Genomic DNA, 23,797 nt, shown 5'->3' on the forward strand with positions numbered 1-23,797 from the left:
TCTTTGGAGTTTTGTAGAGACGTACAAGTTGTTGAAGCGTTTACTGATTTTTTTTTTTTCTGATACTAATTTTATCACTTGTTTCCGGACATTTTTACAGCTTCCTTGTCCAATCGACGAAATCTGTGCGAAGAAATCTGCAGTCTCATCGTGATAAGTTTTGCTCACCAAAATCATTGCCTGTTGTAATTCGATATTCTGACTGCAAACACAGCAGTTTATGCTGAATATCATGAAAACATAGACACCATGATACGGTATTATTAGAAAAGTTCGTTACAAAGAAAATGAAATGATGCTTGTTAAGTAACTTCTGCACAATATAAATGAAAACTAGAGTCAATGTTTAATGCTTTGTTTTCAATAATCAACAGTTTGAAGATGGCTGCCATTTCATGGGAAAGAAAAAGCACTCATGAAATAAAAAATAGTGATAACAACAACAAATATTTTGGAATATGTTTGGAACTACTGCCGGAATTTGAACCAATCGGAATACATATTCTAACTAAAAATCAAATTCTAAATAATAAGTTACATAATGATTAAAATAAAGTTTGTGGAAACTGACGGGGTTTTTTTTAGTGTCAATAAAGAAAATAAATTTTACTAGATGATAATCACTGGTTGTTGCAATAACACTAATGCAACTAAGGCTTGGATGGTATTATATATTGTTAATGGGGGTGTGTTCTCTGGGTGGTTTAAGTATTATAAATGTGGAAATCCAGAAATTCTGGAAGGGAAGAGGAAACGGTATGACGCCATACTACGAAAGAAGTCGAATTCAGGTCTTTCTAAATCAAAGAATATCGTTCGGAAGCAATTGTTGTGGCACCTCTGCTCAATTATTTAGCCCATAACGAGTAATTATTATTCTCATTATTTATGGCATCGCCATGGAGTCCAGAGACTCATCCGGGAGACCCAAATCAACCACCATATGCACAAATCCTATCATACCTCTCCTTGAATCCATTCACCATCAGGGAGCCCACAACCAATTCTGGCAATCTATCCCGCTCACTCGCAAAAAATTTGGTCCACACACCCCTACTAACCACACTCTTACACAACTTCGATGGATGGCCCATAGTTCTCTGACTATTTGTCATTTATTGAAAAATTTTACTTGCGTCAATTTTATAAAACCACTTTAATATCTTAAAAGTTTCTATCATGTCCCATCTTTTCCGCATTTATTTAAATCATCCTGAAGGATATTTACATCACCTTTATCAACTGTTGTTCTCTCTAGTTTTGCATCATCAATAACTAAATATCCCCTCTTAAATCTTTTCCTATGTCACTGATATACAAATTAAAGAGTAGTGGCCCTAGTACCGAACCCTGAGGTACTCCACTAGTCACCATCATTTTCCTAGACTCCACTCCACTCCACCATATACTACTCTCTCTCTCTCTCTCTCTCTCTCTCGTGTCTGTCCGTCAGCTATCTACCTATGCATATTACTAGCCTCATATCCATTCCCATCCTCTCCAGTTCATGTAAGTTTTCCATGTGGCATTATGTCAAATGCCTTGGCAAAGTCGTGCAGCATCATGGTGTAGCCATTACCTTTATCCAATTCTGCTGTCACTTTATTATAAAATGTGAATAAGTTACTAAGACAGTACCTACCGTTTATAAAGCCATGCCTCCTACTAGAGTATCGCATTCCTATCAACTCACTGTTGTATTTTACCTTTTACCAACTTTTTTCAATATTTTAACAACCAGTCCCGATATATTATTTGGTCTGTAGTATGCTAACTACCTCTATCTTGGAGTCACCTTTATGAAATTGTACTATCTTACTCTCTTTCCACACCCTTTGAACCCTGCAAGAGCTGAGACCTAGATTGAACAACTTTGTCAAAGGCAATGCCAATTCTCTTGCACATTCACGTAGTACAAGGGCTGATATGCCATCCAGTCCCACCTGTGTTCACATTCATTTTTTTGATATGCTGAACACCTCCTCTTCATCTACCTCAATTTTGATGTGTGTCTCTGTAACATCAGCAACTGTAAAATCTCCACATGGATGATACACCTTTGCAAAATAATCACCGAGCAACTCAACTATTTCTTTTAGTTCAGCCACCTTCCTACCATGAGCATTGTTTAAAGTCATTTTCCCTCTTACTTGCTACATAACGAAAAAACTCTTGGATTTACTTTGGCCTGTTTGGCTAATTCTCCCCTATAATATGATTTGGTCTTCCTTACCGAACTAGTCACCCTTCTTTCTTGCACTTTGTACTGCTCATGAGTAAGCTGATCACTTTCTTTATATTTCCTCCACAAGCTTTTTTTTTTTTTTTTTTTTGCAGCTCTTGCTTTATATCCCTACTCATCCACTTAATTCCAACATGGTTTATCCTCCTGATCTTAGGTATGCAAGTCTGATACTACTACCTTCAAGCAGTCTCTGACCACTTGCCACGCACTACTGACATTCTTTCCTTGTAGCTTCTCAAGCCATGGCACTGTTCCAAAATTACTCCCGAGTTTCTCATAATAACCAGCTTAACATTTGAACATAAACCCCTTCTTGACACAGAACTCCACGTGTTTGACAACTTCTCAGAACAAGACCGCATGGTCACTCTCCCCAGTTGGAGGCAGAGTTATTATCAGATTCAACACCTTCAAACTTCTTCCTCTCTATAACATGTTTCATGTAATTATCCCATAGCAACTGTATAAATCCCACTTCCGTCTTGCCATGCCCCTATACTACGCATTTACATACAATATACTTTTTGACCTTTACACGCATTTAGCCATTTTTATTTATTTCGCAATGGTGACTGCAAATATGAGTTTAAAAAATTCGCCTATAATTATTTAAAAAAAAAAAAAAAAAAAAAAAAACTTAAAACTGTAAACTAAAACTGTTCGTATTATGTGTAAAGTTTGACTGTCATTTGGTACGTAAATACTGGTCTATTAGGCAGAATTTTGTTTGAAAACTGAAGACTGTTTCAAAAGCCTCTATCCGAGAAAATTGTTTATAAAAAACGTTAGATTTCTAAATATCATTTAGAATCATTTATTTATTTGTGTAATAAATTCTGGAGGAACAGTGAAACTTCTTCTTCCCTTTAGATATTAGGCCTAGTGGCCTGTTACGGAGCTATCTTTAGCCCTTCTAACCCGTACCCGTCCCGAGGATAAGGTGGCTAGCCCTATGCCTCCCGGTGTGTCCTATGCCTGCAGCTGCGTGTGTTCACGGGGCGGGTTTGCCTGCTTGCGGGAGGAAAAACCCCAGGTCAACTGGGGAGAAAAACCCTGCGGTCCACGCCCAAGATCGGCTAACTTGGCTATGTCTGAGAAAGATCCTTAAGCTCCTCACATCACAGTGAAACTAAAAGATCTTTTTATTGGCCATCCAAAATACCAACAATTATAAACACACTGATTTTTGATAGCAAAATACATATCGTAGGAAATCAGTATGGTTTGGTCTTTCTTCGAACTTCCTTGTTAACGTCATTACAGTTTATATAATCCTAAAGTGTATTTCCATGTTTCAAATCTGATGGATCTGGATCTTTTCCCCATGAAAAACACAGCAGAGTATTAGCTATTATGAAAAAGCGGTTCTAAGAATAATGGAATTCCCAGAGAATGAAGGTGTTTACTGCTAATAATAAAAACTGTTAATATTTTGCAATACTGTCAAAACGTCATAGTGCATAACGTTCTGTAGTAGAAAAAGTCATATTGGCATTTCGTTGTTTAATTCTATAAAAGAATTTCTTGGGGAAAAATAGATTACCTACCAAAAAAAAAAAAAAAAAACTACCAAAGACAGCAACAGTAAAGTCAGAAACAACTGAAAATATAACTGACTAGAAGCAAGCTAAAATGTCAAAATAAATTACATGAATGCTTTTCTTGTGCAAGTCACTTTCTCACTCCAGTTGTGCTAATATAATTACAAAACTTCTTGTTTCTTGAGGTCTACAGCAGATATACTTCATTTTTCTTTCTCTTCCTACGCCCGTCTAAAGGCTAAATTATTTTAAAAGAGGGACAACATGAACAGAGAAGTGCAATTATCTGTGAAAAGCTTGCACGAAACATGATATTCTGTCATTACTAAGCTCTGGAAGTTAAACTTAATTGCAGTTCTATTTTTAAATTAGTATGTACGCAAGTAATATTACACTGAATCGTAACAGATAAGAGCGAAAATCTATCTACCAAAATGCAGTTTTATTCATATTAGAAAGGGATTTTTTTTTAAATTCTGCCCCCCCCCCATACAGAATTGCATAATTCAAAATAACTGAATATTTTCACTATTAAGCCTAATTACTATGATAAAAACCAAAAAAGTAATATATTCTTTAATCTTAATACACCTCCGCAAATAATTATACCGTGGTTTTCCGTCAGTCAGTAACAGATAAAAATTAAATTACACCCGATTTTCAATTTTCATAAAATTAAAAAGTGAAATTTGTGTAGCGATGCGTTCTGTGTTCGTCATAACTGCAAAGAAAAAGTACGTTTATATCGAATGAAAAAACCTTTTGAGGTCAAACAAAACTCGAAGCTCGTGGAAATCGTCAACCACATTAATTTTTCTCTTCGCAAAACAAACAAACGAATAGTGGCGAATGAAATCACAATTTACAAATAAATAAATAACGGAGTTGCAAAATGACGTTTTTTATATAGTGATATCATACGCCACCACTCAGATAAAAAAAAAAACAATCAAAGGATTTTTTTTATTTAAAAAACATTGAAATTTTTCGAAATTAATAAGAATATCAACTACACAGTGTTGTAGCTAGAGCTTTTGCCGCCCTTCTCAATACACACCAAAAATACTACAAAAAGTCAAAACGATGTATAGGGAAATAAATTAAAAAAAAAAAACCTGTTTATTTTAATTAAAACTTTAATTCCAACATTCTAAAATGTGATTTTTCTTGCTTTACTGTTAGCAAAATCGTCGATTTCATCACTCATTTGCTGTTTTATAGACAGTATAGCAAGATTTCTTAAATACCAAAAAAGTGTCGCCCGGGGAGGACCGTCCCCCAGCTATGCCGCTGCAACTACATGTTGCTATATTGGTGTTCGTAAATTCCCAATAATAAAATTAGCTTATGAAGCTATCCGAGTAATGGCCAAACGGCAGTGAAAAAAAAAAAAAAAATTGCAACAATAAATTTGTTAAGTTTTAAATGGCCCCTCCCTTTTATAGAAAGAGCAGGTGGAATAAGCCTTTTTTTATTATTATTTGTGATAAACAAGTTAAAACCAATTACTTTCTTAAAATACTCTTCCCAGGCGACGGTAACATAGTGAAAATTTGAAAATATCTTACTACAAATAATGAAATACAATGGAGTTGCTTATAATGATCCGATCATCCACTGCCCGCAAAACCTTATGACTGAATGTTCCATTCTGTCTGGCTGAAATAAGGTCTGAGTTGTCAAATTAACAAGCGGTGGACTCAAGTCGCTATAACCAGCTACATATTGGGGCCAAAGGTGGCTAAAAAAATTCGATGTTTGGTCTGTGTCGTGGTTGAGCTAAGGGTTAGATAATCTGAACTATAGTTTACTATAATACAGATTATCTAATGCACGCTACAGGTTGTTCAACCTTTCGTAGGTGGGATTATTATATAAAACACATGTAACTTCATCAGCAAAAGAATCCACAACATCACTAAAATACACATTTGCTTCACCATGTATGTTCAGATAGCTAGTTTTCCTCCTCTTCCTCCAACTTATATTTGCAACGAAAATGCGTTTTCGTTAGCTACTGTGATCATTCCTTTAGAGCCTCCTTCAGTCATACAGACGAAGCCCTTTGGTCGGAAAGACCTAGGCTCGATTCCCGTCCAAGACGTGATGAACCTTTATCTGGTCTCTTTCGACTAAAGGTGAGTTAAGCGGTCTCATACGGAGGTAGGACGTTTTTCACCATGAAATTCGGATTTTTCGTGCCCCAGAACACACATCTAGTCATAAAAATGGTTCACCCCATCCTCCTCAAAACCAGACTCTGCGACAAGTCAACCGACTTGTCGCAGAGTCTGACTTTAGGAAAATCAATGGATGAGCTCGTTCAACTTCCACTACAGTGATGTAAGGAGTTTAATTAATTTAAATTACATAAGCGGATTAAGAATCACAGTAACCATCCTAAAAGAAAATCTATGGGATTAGGGTTCGCTTTGTAACTAAGCCCTCTTATTTTAGCTCAGTGTTTAAGATCGGGCATATATAAATACGGCTTTAATTTTTCTTTCTTTTGAAAAAAGGGTCCCACCAAGACAGGATATTAAACATATAGCACTTAAGTACCGTGAATGAGCCAAGGTTTTTCAATCCCTCTTCGAGTGACCAAAATCTTGCTTTTTTCAAGTCACTTAAGACTTCCGAATAAGCATGATGGTGTCTTGCAACAGGAGATGAAATTTTAGTAGACATTAATTAAAATTAAAGCCTACTAAAATAACAGGGATTTGAAGTTTCGGTGGGTGTGAATGGAGGTGGATCCGTCTTTTCCAGGCTAAAGCAGCTTCGGTAGAAAGAAACGACAAAGAAAAGAAGCATTGACAAAAGAACCTAAAGGCTTAAGTTCTTATGTCAATGCCAAAAAAAAAAAAAAACGGCCAAATAATACTGTTTTCTTTTGTCAGTCAGGTATACGGAAACAAAGTTTCGAAATTTCTCCAAATGAACGTAGCGAAATGAAGTTTCAAAATATTGCTACTACGAATCATACGGACTCTTCGAATAACTACTCAAAAATGCACGCAATATCAAGATGTCATTTTAATTTATCGAGTATATGCAGGGCCGACGGAAGGGGGCCTGCAAGGCCTGCATTGCAGGCGGGCGCCACTACAAGGTGGGCGTCTTTTCGAAGTGTTAGTATGAAGTTTCATTCTTTCTTCAAAGTTTTGTAAACGAATTAAGTAATAATAATTAGGTAAGTTAATATAATTGCTGCAAATTGACGGTTACAAAAAGTGACAAATTTACAAAAAATTCTTGTAAATTCTTTCCACATGATTATGACAAAAATAAAAATAAATTGCCATTTGTTTGGGGGCGCCCATTTCAGCTTTGCAGGCGAGCGACGTCCAGCCTAGCGTCGGCCCCGAGTATATGATTCAAATTACACACATAAAAAGTATATTAATCCCTAAAAATTTGATCCCTAAATAAGTAGGCAGATATAATTTTTGGAAAACAGCTAACGGTCAGTCTCATCCCCCACCCCCAATCATCAACGATAGCCGAGTTCAGGACTATGGATGACTTGTATGCCCTTGGAACGAAAGTACGGCAGACAAGCGCGGCCATTTCGTGATCTATACCTTAATTGTATTGTTTGAAACAGTCAGTTTCAAACAATAAGTCAAAATGATGATCGGATTATCCATGCTTTCCAATTAGTCGTGCATTAGCTCGAATAACTCATCGTATACCGTATACGGAGACAATATCTTCACGTTTAGACTTAATGCGTTTAAAGGGACGACAAAAGATAATCTCTCATTCTGCACCGAAAAATGAAATGATAAACGAAAAGGATGGAAAGATATAAGTGCGTTAACAGCAGATATACAAGACGGCAGTAGATCCCCCCCCCTTTTTTTTTTAAACTCCGCTTTGAAAACTCTCCAAGTAAACTAGATTTATGAATTCTGGGCTGCTTAATGTGTCATGCAATGAAATAGTGTTCACCACTGTTGAAAAGAAACGCATTAAACAAAAAACAATGAAATGAAATGAACAGTAACTACTAGTAGAACGATTTAGCGCATTTTTTACTTAGAAGGCTTCCTTGTCTGAAAATGATCTAATTTTTGGACAAAAAAAAAAAAACCTACATCAAAAGAACCATCTGTTGTTTTTACGCAATAGTTTGAAGATTACCTTCAGCAGAAGTTAAAACAAATGGATAGCAACGAAATGTGAGTTTATATGACAGTCCTTAACTGAGTTTCGGATTTAAAGAACTGAAGAGCAGCTAAATTTGCATCCAAGGGTGTTTTCCATGCAACTAGCTAATTATGTACCTGCGAGAGACAGCATTTGCCTAATTTATATCATTATTGAGTTGCAAACACGGAAGTCCTGGTGGTTAGCTGATGAACTAATATGGTGCTAAAGCTGATAAATATTACACACTTCTCTGAACTTGACTCACAAAATCAGGCACACTCATAGCATTAGAAAACTTAGATTACTGATATTAAAATAAAGATTTCGGACTTTTTTTTTTTTTTTAAAACAAGAAATGTTAGTTATTTCATACAGTAATTCAGGATCTGTTGAGAGAGTTTCAATAATTGTGTCAAAAACAGAAAAAATAGTACTAACATTCAGACTAGCAGTGTTTTATTATAGCGTGAATTCGGCTCTTAATGGTCATCATATTCAAGTCCCATTTCTAGCAAGAAATTTGAATCCAAAATAGTAAAAGCAGAAAATAAGGTCCCTGATGATTTCGACATAACGTACTAAAATGGAGGGGGATTTGTAGTTAGGAATTATGGCCGAAACAATTACGACTATGAGGCCAGTGTATTATGGCTGTAAATTTTATTTTGTGTGTTCTTCTGGTCGGTTTGAGGGATGAAAAGCCGAATTTTCGGCATGAAAAGCGCTTCCATGTCCGTGATCAGCTAATTCACCTTCAGCTGAAAAGCAAGAAGAAAAAAAGGGAAGCGATTGCTACACATCTAGTCGCATCATTCAACGATTTTGACAGCTATTTCTGAGTGTTTTATCTATTTCACTTAAAATAAGTAAGGTTTCATAAAAGCACCTATATACAAAAGGTATAGAACAAAAAAATTTTAAAAAGCAGAGAAAAAAATCCTAAGCAACCCATATTACTAATCTACAATAGGTTAACTTTACATTCGTGCGTAGGAATTACGCAAATTAATAAATGAACTAAATACTCAGCAAGCAAAGGGTTGGGTACAATTAAGTGCTGATAGTCGGGCAGCAGTCTTTTTTTTTTCTTCTTTTCTTTTTTTAATTGTTACATGAAAATTTCCTTCTGAAATTCGAGCAAAAGAGCAATACTACTAAAATATCAGCAGAACTTCTGAATTGGAACCGACTCATGTTTGCTCAATACTTGATTCGTGTTTTTACGAGGGTGGTCTGAAACGTTCGCGGCCTTGATCATAAATGGAACCCTATCGGCAAGATTTTTTTTTTCTAAGTTGGTACATTTATCATAAGCATCCATGTGAAACTGAAAGTCACACAGACCGCTGTCTGAAGCAAAAGTGTTGTCTGTATACCTTGAAATGGATAAAATTGAGTATCGTGCGGTTATAAAAAATTCTTTGTAAAAGAAGGTTTAACGCCAAAAGAAATTCGTTCAAAGTTCATAAACGTTTACGGGTACTCTTCTCCTTCGTTTTCGACAAATAAGAAATGGGCTGCGAGTATAAACGTGGCCGTACCAGCTTTGAAGATAATCCACGTGAAGGACGTCCAAAAAGTGTAACAACACCAGAAATCATTGATCGAGTGCACGATATGGCGATGATTGGATGAATGGCGAGTCAAAGTGCGTGAAATTGCTGAGGCTATGGGCATTTCAAAAGAACGTGTAGGATATACTTTGCAAGAAGAATTGCAAACGAAAAAGCTTTGCGTAAGATGGGTACCTCGCTTGTTCACAGCATATCAAAAACACACTCGCATGAAAATCTCTGAACAGTGTTTGGAGCGTTTTTTAACAAGAATAAAACTGATTTTGTGCGTCGATTCATTACTATGGATGAGACTTGGATTCACCATTACACATCAGAATCCAAACAGCAGTCAAAAGAGTGGACAGAAGCTGGTTGTTCAGCACCAAAGAAGACAAAGTCGGTTCCATCACCAAAAAAAGGTCATGACATCGGTGTTTTGGGATGCTAAAGGCATTTTGTTTATTAATTATCTTGAAAAGGGTAAAACAATAACCGGGAAATATTATTCCGATCTTTAAACCAGACTAGATGAAAAAATTCGTGAGAAAAGACTAGGTTTGGAAAAGAAAAAAAATCATCTTTCATCAGGACAATGCACCTGCCCACAAAGGTGTTTTGGCAAAGGGAAAATTAAGGGATCTGCACTATGAATTGTTTGAACATCCACTCTATTCCTCAGATTTGGCTCCCTCTGACTTCTGTCTCTTCTCAAAACTAAAACCTTCCTCGCTGATCAGCGTTTTTCTTCGAATCAAGACGTGATTGCAGTTCTTACTGAGAACCACTACAGGGACGGGATAATGGCGCTGAAGTATCGCTGGAATAAATGTATTAGTCTTAAGGGATGTTGAAAAATAAAAATAATTTTTAAATTATAAATTCGTTTTTTCATTGTTAGGCCAAGAACTTTTCAGACCTCCCTCGTACTTATATGCTTTATGAAATAAAAATGTGAATTTTTTTTAAAAATATTCTTTACCACTAAACATTAATATAATAAAATGCGTTGAATCACCCAAATGTATAGTGAAAAATAAGGCAATGTTTCTTCAATAAGTGAATGGCAACAACCCAACACGTTAGAATGGAAATTTCCCAGTCGAGAATGAAGTCAGAAAACTACAGTGGCGGCCTGTTAAGTCAATCGAGTATCACTTTACATTTAGTCACAGTTCACTGTTTATTTCGTATGACCAAAGAATCTTCTTAAAGCATTGTTCGATCACTCCTTAATACCTACTCACAAAAATATCATTCGACTTATATATGTGAAAGAATGTACTATTTTCTAAAAGAACGCTTCTTTTCAGTACGTGCACTGTCTCTCTTGTACATTCGAACTGTGTCTGTTGCTTTCCTATTTTGTAGTTTTACATTTTGAAAATTTTTCTCGCTATCGTCTGTGCTCTGGGGTAACAAAACAGTGGAAGCATATTCACTTACGATACATTCTCGTTGCGGTACCATTTTAACATGCTTGACCTAGTAAGGTGTGATTAATTCAACGATTCGGGACAACAGATGATAGATCCGTCAAAAGGTTAAGTTATTTTGAATTAGGACAAAGACTATCAATTAAACCTATGAGATAGTGTATTATGCTATTAATGGATAATAACATAGTAAAACCCTTTCATCACCACCATATGAGACCAGCTAACTCATCTGTTGGAAATATCCTTTTACAGACAGACAGACACAGAGAGAGAGAGAGAGAATAATAACAGTAATACGCATTGCAAACTCAGTTATCACCCTTCATTACTCGAATAAAGCAAGTATGCAGACGTGCAGTACAAAATACAGCGATATTCTTTCTCACTGTTGCAACAACACGTGTACAGGCCAAGTTTTGGATCTTATTCGTCAGCATCCAATCCCTAGTCTGGCGTTCAGTGCACCAAATAGTATTACATTCAATGTTTTCTAACCAAATATTAGTAAACTTTTGATGGTCTTATATTGCTTGGAAAATTGAAAACATGACTTTGCTATTTCTCCGATCTGGAGACATTACTAGACAGATCAGAGAACTCATCACTGCTCGGCTAATTAATTAAATGCACAAAATACAGAATAATCATTCAGTTAATCTCGAAAGTTTATATGATCTTCAGATAAGGAAGAATCACGAATTTTTGGTAGCGAATATAGAGATCCTCTTCGAGCACAGTAGTATTTTGTATTAGCTGACCTTGGCCATGTCGAAGGTACTTGGTCAAGGTTGTGACCTATTTGAAAATCAAAAGTATTAACAACAATACTCCTTTTTAGGCTACTTTATTATCAGATAAGGAGTTCAAGGTGTATTTTAATAACATCTCCTATTACACTAACATATTTACACGTCAATTATTTTCAAGTGCTATTCCGCCATGTCGATCGCAATGCATGTTAAATCCAAAAGTTGCTCTTTGTGTAACATAATATTTTTAATTTCTTCCAATTAATCACTTCCTAGAAAAGTCGACTTGTGTTTTAACATAACCATCAAAGATGTCTATAATTAGATAAGTTCTTCTTCTTATAATTTATCTAAGAAATACAGCATTGCTTAAACTTATGGAATGAACTTTGGTCTCTGATGTATATGTGCGAATGGGAACAGTTTTTCGTCTGTGTAAATGAGACGAAGCAAAACGTCTGTTTATGCTTCATCATGTGCGCCGAGAGAAACACAAGTGTGGAAAAGGAGTATACACAGATGTATTTTTCCCCCGTTTACGCATAGATAGACAAATTTCAAACATATGGAATTTAAAGGTTAAATTCTATATAATAAGGGCTACAGAGTCCAGATTTCTGCAGTCCTCTGTAGTTCTTTAAAGTGCTACAATTTCAATGTGCCGAAACTAATGTCTTTATCACACTTCAATATCTGCATCACTTGATTTCCATTAAATCGGCCCATTACATTATCTTCCTTGGGCAATTTCCCCAGGACATTGTTACCATGGCAAAAGCGAGTGATGTTTGCGTCAGCAGTAATACAGTTTCGCATACAAAAGCTGTGTATTACTGAAATAATTTTCCAGAACTTAAGTAACAAAAGGTTAAGTAACAAAATCCACAAACCTTCTACTAGTAGAAGGTTTGTGGATTTCTAAGTTTGCAACTAATTTTTGATAATTTGGTTTGTAATAGTAATTGAACTTATTAATTCTTTCAAATGTTGGTTTGTTAATTGAGAACGATACTTGGATTTTACAAATTTCATCGTTCAGTACAGTGATTCAACATCATACGTTGATCCAAAATTTGATAATAAACGATATGCTGCATTTTTTTTTTTAAACGGCTGTACTTTATGGTAGGTACACATTTCCAAAATTCATTGATTGAATTTACTGATTTATGTAACATTTTAAGACCTTCGTCTTCTTGCATTTCTATTAACTCCATTTCTCCTGATGCCGTTCCAGGAAGTAAGCTTTTTAAAAGCGGGAAACCGTTGTTAATTACATCAATTTCAAATGGATTTAATACAAATGCGATAGATGGTTTTAGTTCTTTTAAGTCTACAAATCGTTCTTAAAAATCGTCCAACAGGTTGTTTAATTTTGCTCGATAGTTACTGATGGCCGCGCGGTTAGCCTAGTGGCTTTGCGCTTCGCAACCATATGCCTGGGGAAGGAGTGTCCTGGGCTCGATTCCCGTCGACGACGTGAGATGGTTAATGATTTGCCATAGCCAAGTTAGCCGGTCTTGGGCGTGGACAGCAGGGTTTTCCCCCAGTTTATCTGGGGTTTTTCATCCCACAAGCAGGCAAACCGGCCCCGTGAACACACACGGATACAGTCACGATTATCGCCCTTAGGGGATGCAGCAGAGGAGTGGAGAACCGGCTGCATTAATACGCCAGTAACCCCTCATTAGGACGGACGAGAAGGATAGAGAGAGTTATGATGGCTGTAGGAAGAATATCACATCCTGAAGTCGCTTTTTTTTTTAAACGTGGAAAGTGATTGAATGTCTTTTCACTTATACTTTTTTTTAAAAACTAAAAATGCTCCGACTCCATTCTGAAATATTCTTGTCCTTGCCTTGCAGCGACACATTGAAATTTTGTAAATGTTCCATTATATCGGTAAAAAAAACATTAAGTCGTCCATTCATTGTTTTTTAATTGCGGATATGATTGCTTTTTTATATTTAGGAATTCGATAATAGGTTCCAATAAAGCTACAAATTTGTTCAATACATGGTACGTAGATAACCATCTCACTATGCAGTACAACGATAAATCATCTATTTGTTCATTCAAATCAAGTTCATCAATAAAATTTCGAAACTGACGGTGTTTTTTTGCATTGGTCCGAATCAAATTTACGATTTTTATGAGTGGTGTAAAAATGTTCAAAATTAAAGTGTTTTGCAACAAGATGTTCTAGATGCAAAATACAATGAATTGGAATGAAATCGGGAATGCTTTCATATTTTTTTAAAAGTCCAATTAATCCTACATTTTTACCCACCATCGCTGTTGCTCCATCAGTAGCCACACTTACTAATTTACTTTTTGGAACATTTATAAGGGCAACATCAAAAGCTTCCTTAATATCAACGCCACGAGTACTACCGCCTTTTAATGCTATTAAATCTAATAATTCTTCTCGCGTCACTCTGTCCTCAAGAACGAAACGAATAAAAATTGCTAATTGCTAATTACAGACCAACCACAAATTGCTAATTTGTGGTTGGTCTGTAATGTCAGACCAACCTATCTATCTATCCCAATGGCTTTAACAGGCCTTTAAGGCCCACAACCTTCCAAGCATGCTTGGATTTCGTAACCGAAATACGAGTATAGAATGGTCACTTCTATGCCTCAAGGTATTCTTGGCTGTATCCGTGTGTGTTCACGGGGCCGGTTTGCCTGCTTGCGGGATGAAAAACACCAGATAAACTGGCGGGAAAAACCCTACTGCCCGCGCCCAAGACCGGCTAACTTGGCTATGGCTGAGGAAGATCCTTCAGCTCCTCACGTCTCCGACGGGAATCGAACCTAGGACACTCCTTCCCCAGACATATGGTTGCGAAGCGCAAAGCCACTAGGCTAACCGCGCGGACAATGTCAGACCAACCACAAATTTATTAAGCAAAACGAATGTTTTGCTTAATAAATTCCCCTTCGGTATAAGGCCGTTTTGCACGTGCGATGTTCCATGATATTTTAAAACTAGCCTCTATTACAGTTTTAGATTCTTCAGTAAATTTTGTCATGAAGTTAATTTGGTTATTAACTGAAGATTTCAACGATTTAAGCTTTTAAATTCATATTTCAGATTTTTCTGGATACTGAGACGAAAACTCGCGCAATTTTTCATAATGATGTTTTAAATTCCCTACTTTGAAATTGCTCACGGTTGAACTACAGATGAGGCAAAAAGCTTTGCCATTTTTCTCAATAAAAGCATAGTCTTCTTCCCATTCTTCCTTAAAATTTCTATGTTCGTCGATATACTTCCGCTTCTGTTTACTTTCAAGAGTCATGCTGCAAAATATTCTATAAGAAAATTTTAAAAATAAAATATTAATATTTAAATCATTTGGAATTTAAATTATTACCTTTTTATTAATATAAGAAGTACGAAATTCAGTAATGTATCTTTTTAAATTTTCTGGCAAGGTAATATAACTACATTGCTGAACAGCAAATTTCATCAAGCCACTCAAAAACACTGACCAATCGAGCAGCAAAATACAGCTTATTAGGGATGGCAAACAAAAATCGATGATTTTTAGAGAAAAACATCGATTTTTTTTCCCCTTTTTTTTGGAAAATATGATGATAATAATTTAAAAAAATGATGATAATTTAAAAAACCTCGAGTTTTTTAAATTATTATCATCATTCAGAAAAACTTTATTAGGTAATTGCCCCATGTCTGCTAGAAAATTAAGAAAAATCATAAATATTTTTTATTTGTATTAGTTGAGCCGCAATAAAACTTAAGAGCCACATGCGGCTCGCGAGCCGCAGTTTGGCCACCGTGGGTATATACCACAGATTTCAATAAAATATGTGGTACACATTAAAAAGTAATATTAACCTCACGAAATTAAATGTCCCATTCCCGATGGCTGTTTTACATTTATCTGAATTTAATATTTGCAAAAGGAACCAACTAAGGAGAAAATGTTTATATGATATCGCTGAATCTGGCTAGTTTCGGTCGCAAAATTTCCGCGTGTTTCGTTAGTTAAAAAGGGACATATTAAGGAAAAAAATACAAAATAAAAATGGGAAAGGGTTTCATAAGACAACCACGCCGATCTAATTGTTATAGTGCATTAGTCTGAGGTGTTAACGATGGTGAAATAGGAGGTAAGAGCAGCAAATTGGTAATTTGATAAAACACGTATACTCTAGATTGGATTTTGTGCAAATAAATGCTCGAATTTACACAAAAGCATACAATGGCAGCTGAACACTTTTTTTTATCCATAAGTTACTAACTGAAAACCTTTGCCGGTAAGTCTATGGAATTACATAAACCTGATTTCGAAAGTTGACGTGTGTGTGAAGAAGACAGTAACTGTGCATTTATGCGATCGCAAATGAAAATCCATAAGGGCCTGAAAGCAATTTGGCCTTACTTATTATGAAGTCAACCTAGTATAGTAAAGCCCACGGTTGAGAGAACCGAAGCTGGCAGATTGCCAAGAAGAGTCAATTCATATTCAAGGGGAAAAAGAAATAAGGCGATGTATGAAATCATCACCAACACGCGAAATCATTTGGTTTATACGTAACATTTTTTTAGTTTATAAAAGAAAAGCTAATTTTCTTTTATAAACTTCTTCTGCCATGCGCAGAAGTGTCGAGAGGTCTCGCATTTGTGGTCGGACTGTAATATGCAAGCAAATATGAAATGTTAGCAAATTCCTAACGTGAGAATTAACACCAATCGAAACTTTAGCTCATGCACCACCTCTATTACAATAATTCTCTATTCGGACATACAGGCATCCCCAGTCATACGATTAGGTTCCAGATCACCGTCGTATAACGAATCACTGCTCTCCCTCCCCCACACACACTTGCAGATGCATGCAATGGTTTAATAACATTTTCAAGCAGTCGTATACGTGAATAAATGACGCTAATAAAGTGTTTAGTTATGTCAAATACATAAACAAAAAAATTCTGAATAATTTTCGCATACGAAAAAGTTATTCTGAATAGCTTGGCTTATGCATAGTTTGGTCAATTAATCTTACACTTAAAAGTTTTTCCATTCGTCTATAAGATTAAAACACATTTACTGATACTGTAGCATTAACTAGTATAGCACTTTCACTTCAGTAAAAACTGTATCTTTGATTTTAACAACTACAGGATATAACGTGCAAGGTAGGCGGCCTAGCCTGTGTTCGATACACCAATGTCACTAAATTTAATCATTTTAATATTAGCATGTAATGTAATAGATTTAAGTTTCTTATTGTCACTGGAAGTAAAAAGCATACCCTTACATTGAATTTTATCTGCTATTTATGAACAACAATAACATAATAGTCAAACAGTTTATCATTCACGGAGAAACACGAAACACAGAGATAGCGAGCAACGACGTAGTCCACGATTACTGCGCGTCGGTTGATTCAAGGCAGTGTTATGTCGCTAAAACAGTCGTATGAGCGAATGCATCGACCTATAAATGGACACGGGTCATAATTGAAAAGCGTTGTATGAGGGAATCGTCGTAAGGCAGGGTATTAAAGATACGCAAACACAATTGAAACTGTTTTCAGTTATACGCATTGGCAGTTAAATACGCATTTCGTTTGAGCCAAGAAACGCTGGTGATTTTTGTTCGCATCAACGATATTAAGAGCTTGATTCACAAGTTGAATCCACTAGCTTATTAAATTTCAGGTACCTAAGCTAAAAATAAAATAATTTGTAAATGCAACATCTGATAAGAAATACTTTAACTTGTAAAATGTGTGATATTAATAAATTTTTAAAAATTTGTATTTTTATTTATTTATTGAGACTGGGAGAGATTCTCCATTTCCTTCTTAAGTGTGTTCCTACCTACCCACACAAATACCGCCTTCCTTTCTTTCTGACTTTAAAAGATTACCTTGCTAAAACACCGAATACGCCGCATGTGACCGGCCTGTTTGACAGGTCTAGCCTACCTAGTTACATGACCTGCGGAAGCAACTTGGCCACAAAGGACTACACAGGATTTGTCATTGCAACACAAATACCAGATATATTATGTAATTAAACCGAACGTAGGCAGATGACAACAGTCGCCAGACATCTGCGTTGCAAAGCTTAAATGAACACCAATAAAATTTACTATATTTGACAGCATTCCGAATATTTTGGGGAAAACCTGAATACTTTATCAAAAGCCAAAATACAGCAAGGATGTTCCGTCTTCAAATCTTGAAAACAAAATATGAACTATTCACTGACATCAATCACTGATTTGTTCTTTGAACTACTGCACATTAAATGATTTTTTTTATTTGACATATTACTGAAATTAACCTTTCAAAATTCTAAAATAAAAAGATAAATCCTTAAAGCATACTTCACGCCTGAGCCATAATTCCAAAAGTTTTTTTTTTTTTAATGTGCCTGTCGTGAAGTGCCTTGTATTCCCTCGTGAAATATTGGCTAGTTAACTAGCTTAAATGGACCAAAACAGAGAAATCGTAGGGACTGTATTATCAGGACTATAAAGAGGGCAATGAAGGATCTCTCATTCCCAGCAATTAATGTTTATTATAGTCTGTACATAACTAGGTACTTCAGATGGCAGCAAATATTGATGTATCGTTTTAATGGAGGCATGCAAATGTTCAAGATTAGGCACTGACAGTGAATCAACTAATATGATTCCATTTTGTCCCACATGCATGGATCAATTTTGTCGTCCATGACTAATTTAGGTTAGCGCTAGCAAGTCAAACATTCTTTTCTATATACAGCAGTTATTCGCCCATAAAAGTAATTTCGTGTGATATTTGGGAACCATAAAAATCGTCCAATTACATTAATTCTCTGGTATGGTTACAAGCAGAGGCGTCACTAGGCCTGGCATGTCATAACAGAAAATGCAGTGTCACCACTACTTTCCGAAAAAACACAAAAGGATTAATTTTTTATTTGCATATTCTGAAATGTTCATAGCATTCCACCATTAAATTTAAACGGTCAAAGTTTTCCATTTTCCTTGGTAGGATTATTACACAGATATAAGGTTACAAAGCATCCTCATCTACATTCTTAATAGCTGCTAATGACTTGCAGTGTCAATTAAGTTAAGCAGGCTTCAAAATCGTTATAAGTTTATTTTTCTGGAAAAATTCCTTCCTTTGGACATTATGGTAAAAACTGTTTATAAACAGGTTTAAGGTATGTTATCAGAACATAAATGGAAGCGAATGTTATGCGACAAAATATACCATTATCGCTATGTTATGTATTTGGGATTTGATTTTTTATGGGTCCCAAATATCACACGAAATAACTATCAACTGTACTTTATGAGTTTGGCTGGATCACACGGAAGCAGCAGGGTTTCCTCAAAAAAAGAAAAGACATTTTCTAAAACCTTGGATTTAGTTTACATTCTTTATGCAATTAATGTAAACGTGGTATACAATATAGGTTATTAAAATATCATGTAGATGAAGCTCACACCTGAGCCGCATACAGGAATGTGTCTTGATTAAGTCTTCGCACGCAGCGTTCTACAAAATGTTGCTTCACTCCATCGCACTCCTGTATGCATTCTAGACGGACTGTGGAATATACCTGAATATGATATCTTGATTGTTTTCAGTCCTTCCTCGCACTTCCTCGCAATTAAAAAAATATCCAGAGAATCTTTTAAAGTATCGTAGATATATTTTCCCAATTGAATTTATGTTTGCTGGTATTTCATTTAACTGCAATATTTACGCATGAATAATTCAAGTAATTTCAGCTCGATTTGTATATCGAAGAAATATGTGAAGAGAACCGCGAGTCACTTGGATTATTATAAATTCTAATGAAATCAACTCGAATTTGTCGTAATGATTTTAAACCATACAAAAAGGTCAGAATCCATTTTTTCTCTTGTCGATATTTAACAAAAAATTCATTATAAGAATTTGCTAAAAAAAAAAAATCAAATGACTCTGAATTCATAAACATTAGAGAAATCCTCAATTTAAAAATGAACTCAAAGAATAGAGAGACAATGTGAGAAATTATAGCACTTTGAAGTGCGGTAACATGTCAAATGCAGGAAACAAAAAGTACTTTTATTATTATGAAACTGAACATGAGAAAGAGTGAAGAAAGGGGAGATGCCATTTCATTTCAACTATCTGTTTGGCTTAGATCATTCAATGATCGGAAACAATCAGAGCCAATCATTTTGAATTGATATTTTGTCTACTATTATTCGTCGTATATTTAGTATTTCACAGTTTATCGCTGGAAAATGTTCTATACATTGGATAATAATGTTTGCCAGAAGTCCATGGAGTTATGGACTTCTGGATGATGCATTTATGTAACGCCATATAGAAAAGTATGTACCAACTTTTAGATTGAACATGGAAAGAGCATTATTCATTTCTTTATTTAAAAAATCTTTCACCGTTCCCAGTTTCTGAGTACCTTTAAGAATGTGGACAATAACTATCAATTATCTTAAGATGGACGATTTCCTAATTTAAGGCAGTAAAAGGTATTTTTAATTTAAGTGAAATTAATAAACGTACCATACTGACCCTTATTTCGGAATGTCAACACCGCTTCGTAATTTATTAATGGAATTATTTATCACAGCGATTGGGGACTCGATATTGGATTAAATGATTTATGATGAGCATCTCTCGTTAATGAAATATGGAAGAACATTATTTATTGGTATTTAATCTTTATGCCTCTGCATATTGGCTTTTCTTCTGTTCTATAGCGGAGTAATATTTCGTTCGCGCTTGATGAACGAAAAATCGTACAAAAAATTCTTACTAATTATTATTTTATTGAGAGAATTTTCTAAACTATAATTGACAGTGAGTGCGGATACCCCATCATTAAAATATGTTGTTAAATTTCCTCCCGTCTGAATCCGTTAAACTCACTCATGAAAATGAGTCCACAATGCCTAGACGGCAGTGTGACTAAGGAATTCGCGTTTCAACCTACAAGCCGTGAGTTCGAATCTCATTACGGTTTGGATGTTTATGAATTTCGTACATGATTTTCATTGTCCACTGCGAGAGACTGCTACTACTAACTTACTTGGAAACCTGTAGTGACTGAATCACTTTTAAAGACTATAGGAGAATCCCTAAAATATTTTTTTCATACACCGAGCAACCTTCAATTTATGCAAAACAGAGTCTACAATCTACAATTGTAAATGTCATTCCAAATGTTAATAATATTTATTTCAAAAAGACTGCAAAAAATTAAAAATCTAAAATAAAGGAGTATCCAAAAAGAGCGTCATTCGGTTTGTATGACGAGAATCTCTGCACCAGACTTGTTTGGATTTAGTTGCTCCACAAGGAGCGTGATGTTTTTTTTTTTTCTTCTTCTAGAATAAAGCTTGTTTGCAGAGATAAGAAGTGGAAAAATGGACTAATACATTCACTGCCTTTGCTGAAATCAAAGGATATTCTCTTCTTATTGAGATCCCAAATACATCGGGTGCCACTTCATTGAATTTAGTCTTCAAGGTTCGATAGCACTTTAGTTCACTTGTTGTTCTTCCTCTTTCTGATTGAGAAAATCTTGCTTGACGCAAAAGAAAATATTTTATTACTTAAATATAAAGAGCTAATAAGCTTCATTTCGGCGATATAAACATTATTTAAATTAAGGGGATATTAAATCCCACATTGTTTTAAAACCGAATAAGAAACTCAAAGATTGGAATCAGAGTTCCTTGCCGAATATAGTAAACTATAAAGTATCGGTTTCTTATTCGGTTTTAAAACAATGTGGGATTTAATATCCCCTTAATTTAAATAATATTTTATTACAATTTTTTATGTAATTCTTGTGAAAACCCGTTTGGGAATCACTGCTTTAAAAAAGTAAGTTTGGCCTCTCGAGCAGATTCCTGAATCCTAATCTCTCCACAGTACTAAAGTGTTAACTGGTTTATAATCTGTCGTGGATGGAGACATCATAAAATAAAATTATTTTATTAGTGATGGATCAATAACATTGAATCCAAATTCCGAGTGTAATTTGGGCCCCGATGAATCTTGAAATAAGAGTAATCAGAGATCAGTATTTGGTGAAATTGCCGTGAGTCTTAATAAAAAGCATTAATATCATTAGATATTCAACAAGAGAGCTGTTGTTTCAGATAATCAACCACTGCATTCGGTTTGTAGAACCTTCGCCTCAGACTTGTTTCGATTTAGTTGCTTCATAAGGAATGCCATGTTTTTGTTTTCTCATCCTATGTTTTAAATAGTCCACCTTAAGAAAAACAAAAACATGGGCCATTAACATCAGTGCATCTAGTGACTAAGTAAGTAAATCACGCAACATATCCTAAAAATAGCGTCTGAAATTTAATTTGGTAACTATAAAGAAAATTGTAATTATGTAAATGCGTGTTATTTAAGGTTCTACGATCAATTAATAATCTTCTAGAACTTTACAATTTAATAATATCGGCGCGCCTATTTATCGAATAATAAGGCTTCATAGTTAGTCACGTACTGACTTGGAAATATCTTCTGGATTCATATGTGCTATTCCCAACACATAAATTTCATTCCAAGTTTCATCCACTGAGTCACTTTAAATCAAGCACGTGTCAAGATTCGAGTTACAAGTGTTGTCTAGGAAGCTGTTTCCCACTGCTATATCTTGCTTTTGGCTGTATTATGCTATGGTAGATAAAAATAATCCACTGGCTGTTCATTGTCATAATTTGTAAACGTCTTCTATATTCCATTTTGTTTTTGCCTAATATTACAGATAGCAATTCCATCTGTGCACGCTCCTTTCAATACAGAGTGGCTGCTTGATTCTGTACTAGTTTCCTGATTTGAAGTTATAGTGGAGTGCCTCGCTGCATGCAAGACGGTAGTCATAAAAATAACTTCCTTTAACAAACGAAGATGAAATGAAGTTCCTTCTACAACTTCTTCGCTGTTGAGAACCGTCACTGTTATTCAAAGAACTCGAAAGTTAGCCTGATGAAAAAGTTTCGAATATTATGTTTGAAGTCTGCAGGTTTATATTTTAGCCTAATTTCCTTAAGAAACATCTGATCACATCACTTTACTATTTCTCTGTACAAGTCCAGAGGTATATATCCTTTGAGGAAGACAGCTTATGACCTGATAAACTGTCTTCCTCATTGTCTTAAGTGAAGACAAAGCTCTAGGCTTTATGAACAGGGCTGAACTGAGTGAGGTACACGCCAATGAAAGGAAAGGCGTCAAAACAGCTCAGTCATAATGTAATTCTATGAAGAATACTATGAAAGGTATACCTTTCATAGTATTCTTCAAAATAATTTTATAATTCTAAAATTATACTAAGCGTTTACATTTTAGAAAACATTTAAACTATTTCAAATCGTGAATTATAGTATAACTAAAACATGCTACATATTCGAGAGAAATCAACTGCATTGGTAATCTGTAAATAGTATATGATATCACTTTCGTCTCAAACTATTAAACAAGCATAAACGATGTCTATATAGAGAGACATTATTTTCCTGTTCACGCTTTTTACTGATACGAAAAATCAGAAAAAAAGGCTTTATATTCAGTAAATTCATGGTGGAAAAGCAGCATTTTCTCTCATCCCGGCTAAGATTTAGGATATCTAAGTTTAGTTGGAATGACTGGTTGAGGCAGATCTGCCTATCAAAAGTATCGTATCTGGTAATGAGTGTAATGAGCAAGCATTTTCGATAGAATTGGTGAATCGAGATATGAAAATGTTTATGTAAAAGCCGTGCACTCGAATGATTTTACTATTATAGTGGCAGCTCCATGCAGTCCAAGACTCACCGTGAGAGGTCCACTCGACACATAAATCATTAGTTTATCTACATCGTACTTACACTTAAAATCTAAAACAACAGGAAAAACTTTCATGAATAATCAACCACACTTACATATCCCCCTTAAACTTCATCGATGTTGCACTAGAGCCTCCGTAGCTCAGTCAGTACCTTTGGTCGGAAAGACCTGGGTTCGATTCCCATCAGTGACGTGAGGAACCTTTATCTGATCTTTCGACTAAAGGTGAATTAGCCGGTCTCATGCGGAAGTAGGTTTTTTTTTTTTTT

The 23,797-nt window shown here is 35.3% G+C and overlaps 1 protein-coding gene across 1 annotated transcript in view; it reads right to left on the reverse strand.

Annotated features, from left to right (window-relative positions):
* Positions 1 to 23,797, reverse strand: part of LOC150109600 (uncharacterized) — a 132,177-nt gene that overhangs the window by 72,402 nt on the left and 35,978 nt on the right. The window contains exon 3 of the mRNA XM_090402740.1: positions 14,862 to 15,003. Coding sequence (XP_090258866.1) covers positions 14,862 to 15,003 — 142 coding nt within the window. The remainder of the gene's footprint in view (positions 1 to 14,861; positions 15,004 to 23,797) is intronic.

The sequence above is a fragment of the Typopeltis vanoorti genome, chromosome 2, assembly GCF_054136105.1.
Source record: "Typopeltis vanoorti isolate ZY-2024b chromosome 2, IOZ_Tvanoo_1.0, whole genome shotgun sequence".
NCBI classification, from domain to species: domain Eukaryota; kingdom Metazoa; phylum Arthropoda; class Arachnida; order Uropygi; family Thelyphonidae; genus Typopeltis; species Typopeltis vanoorti.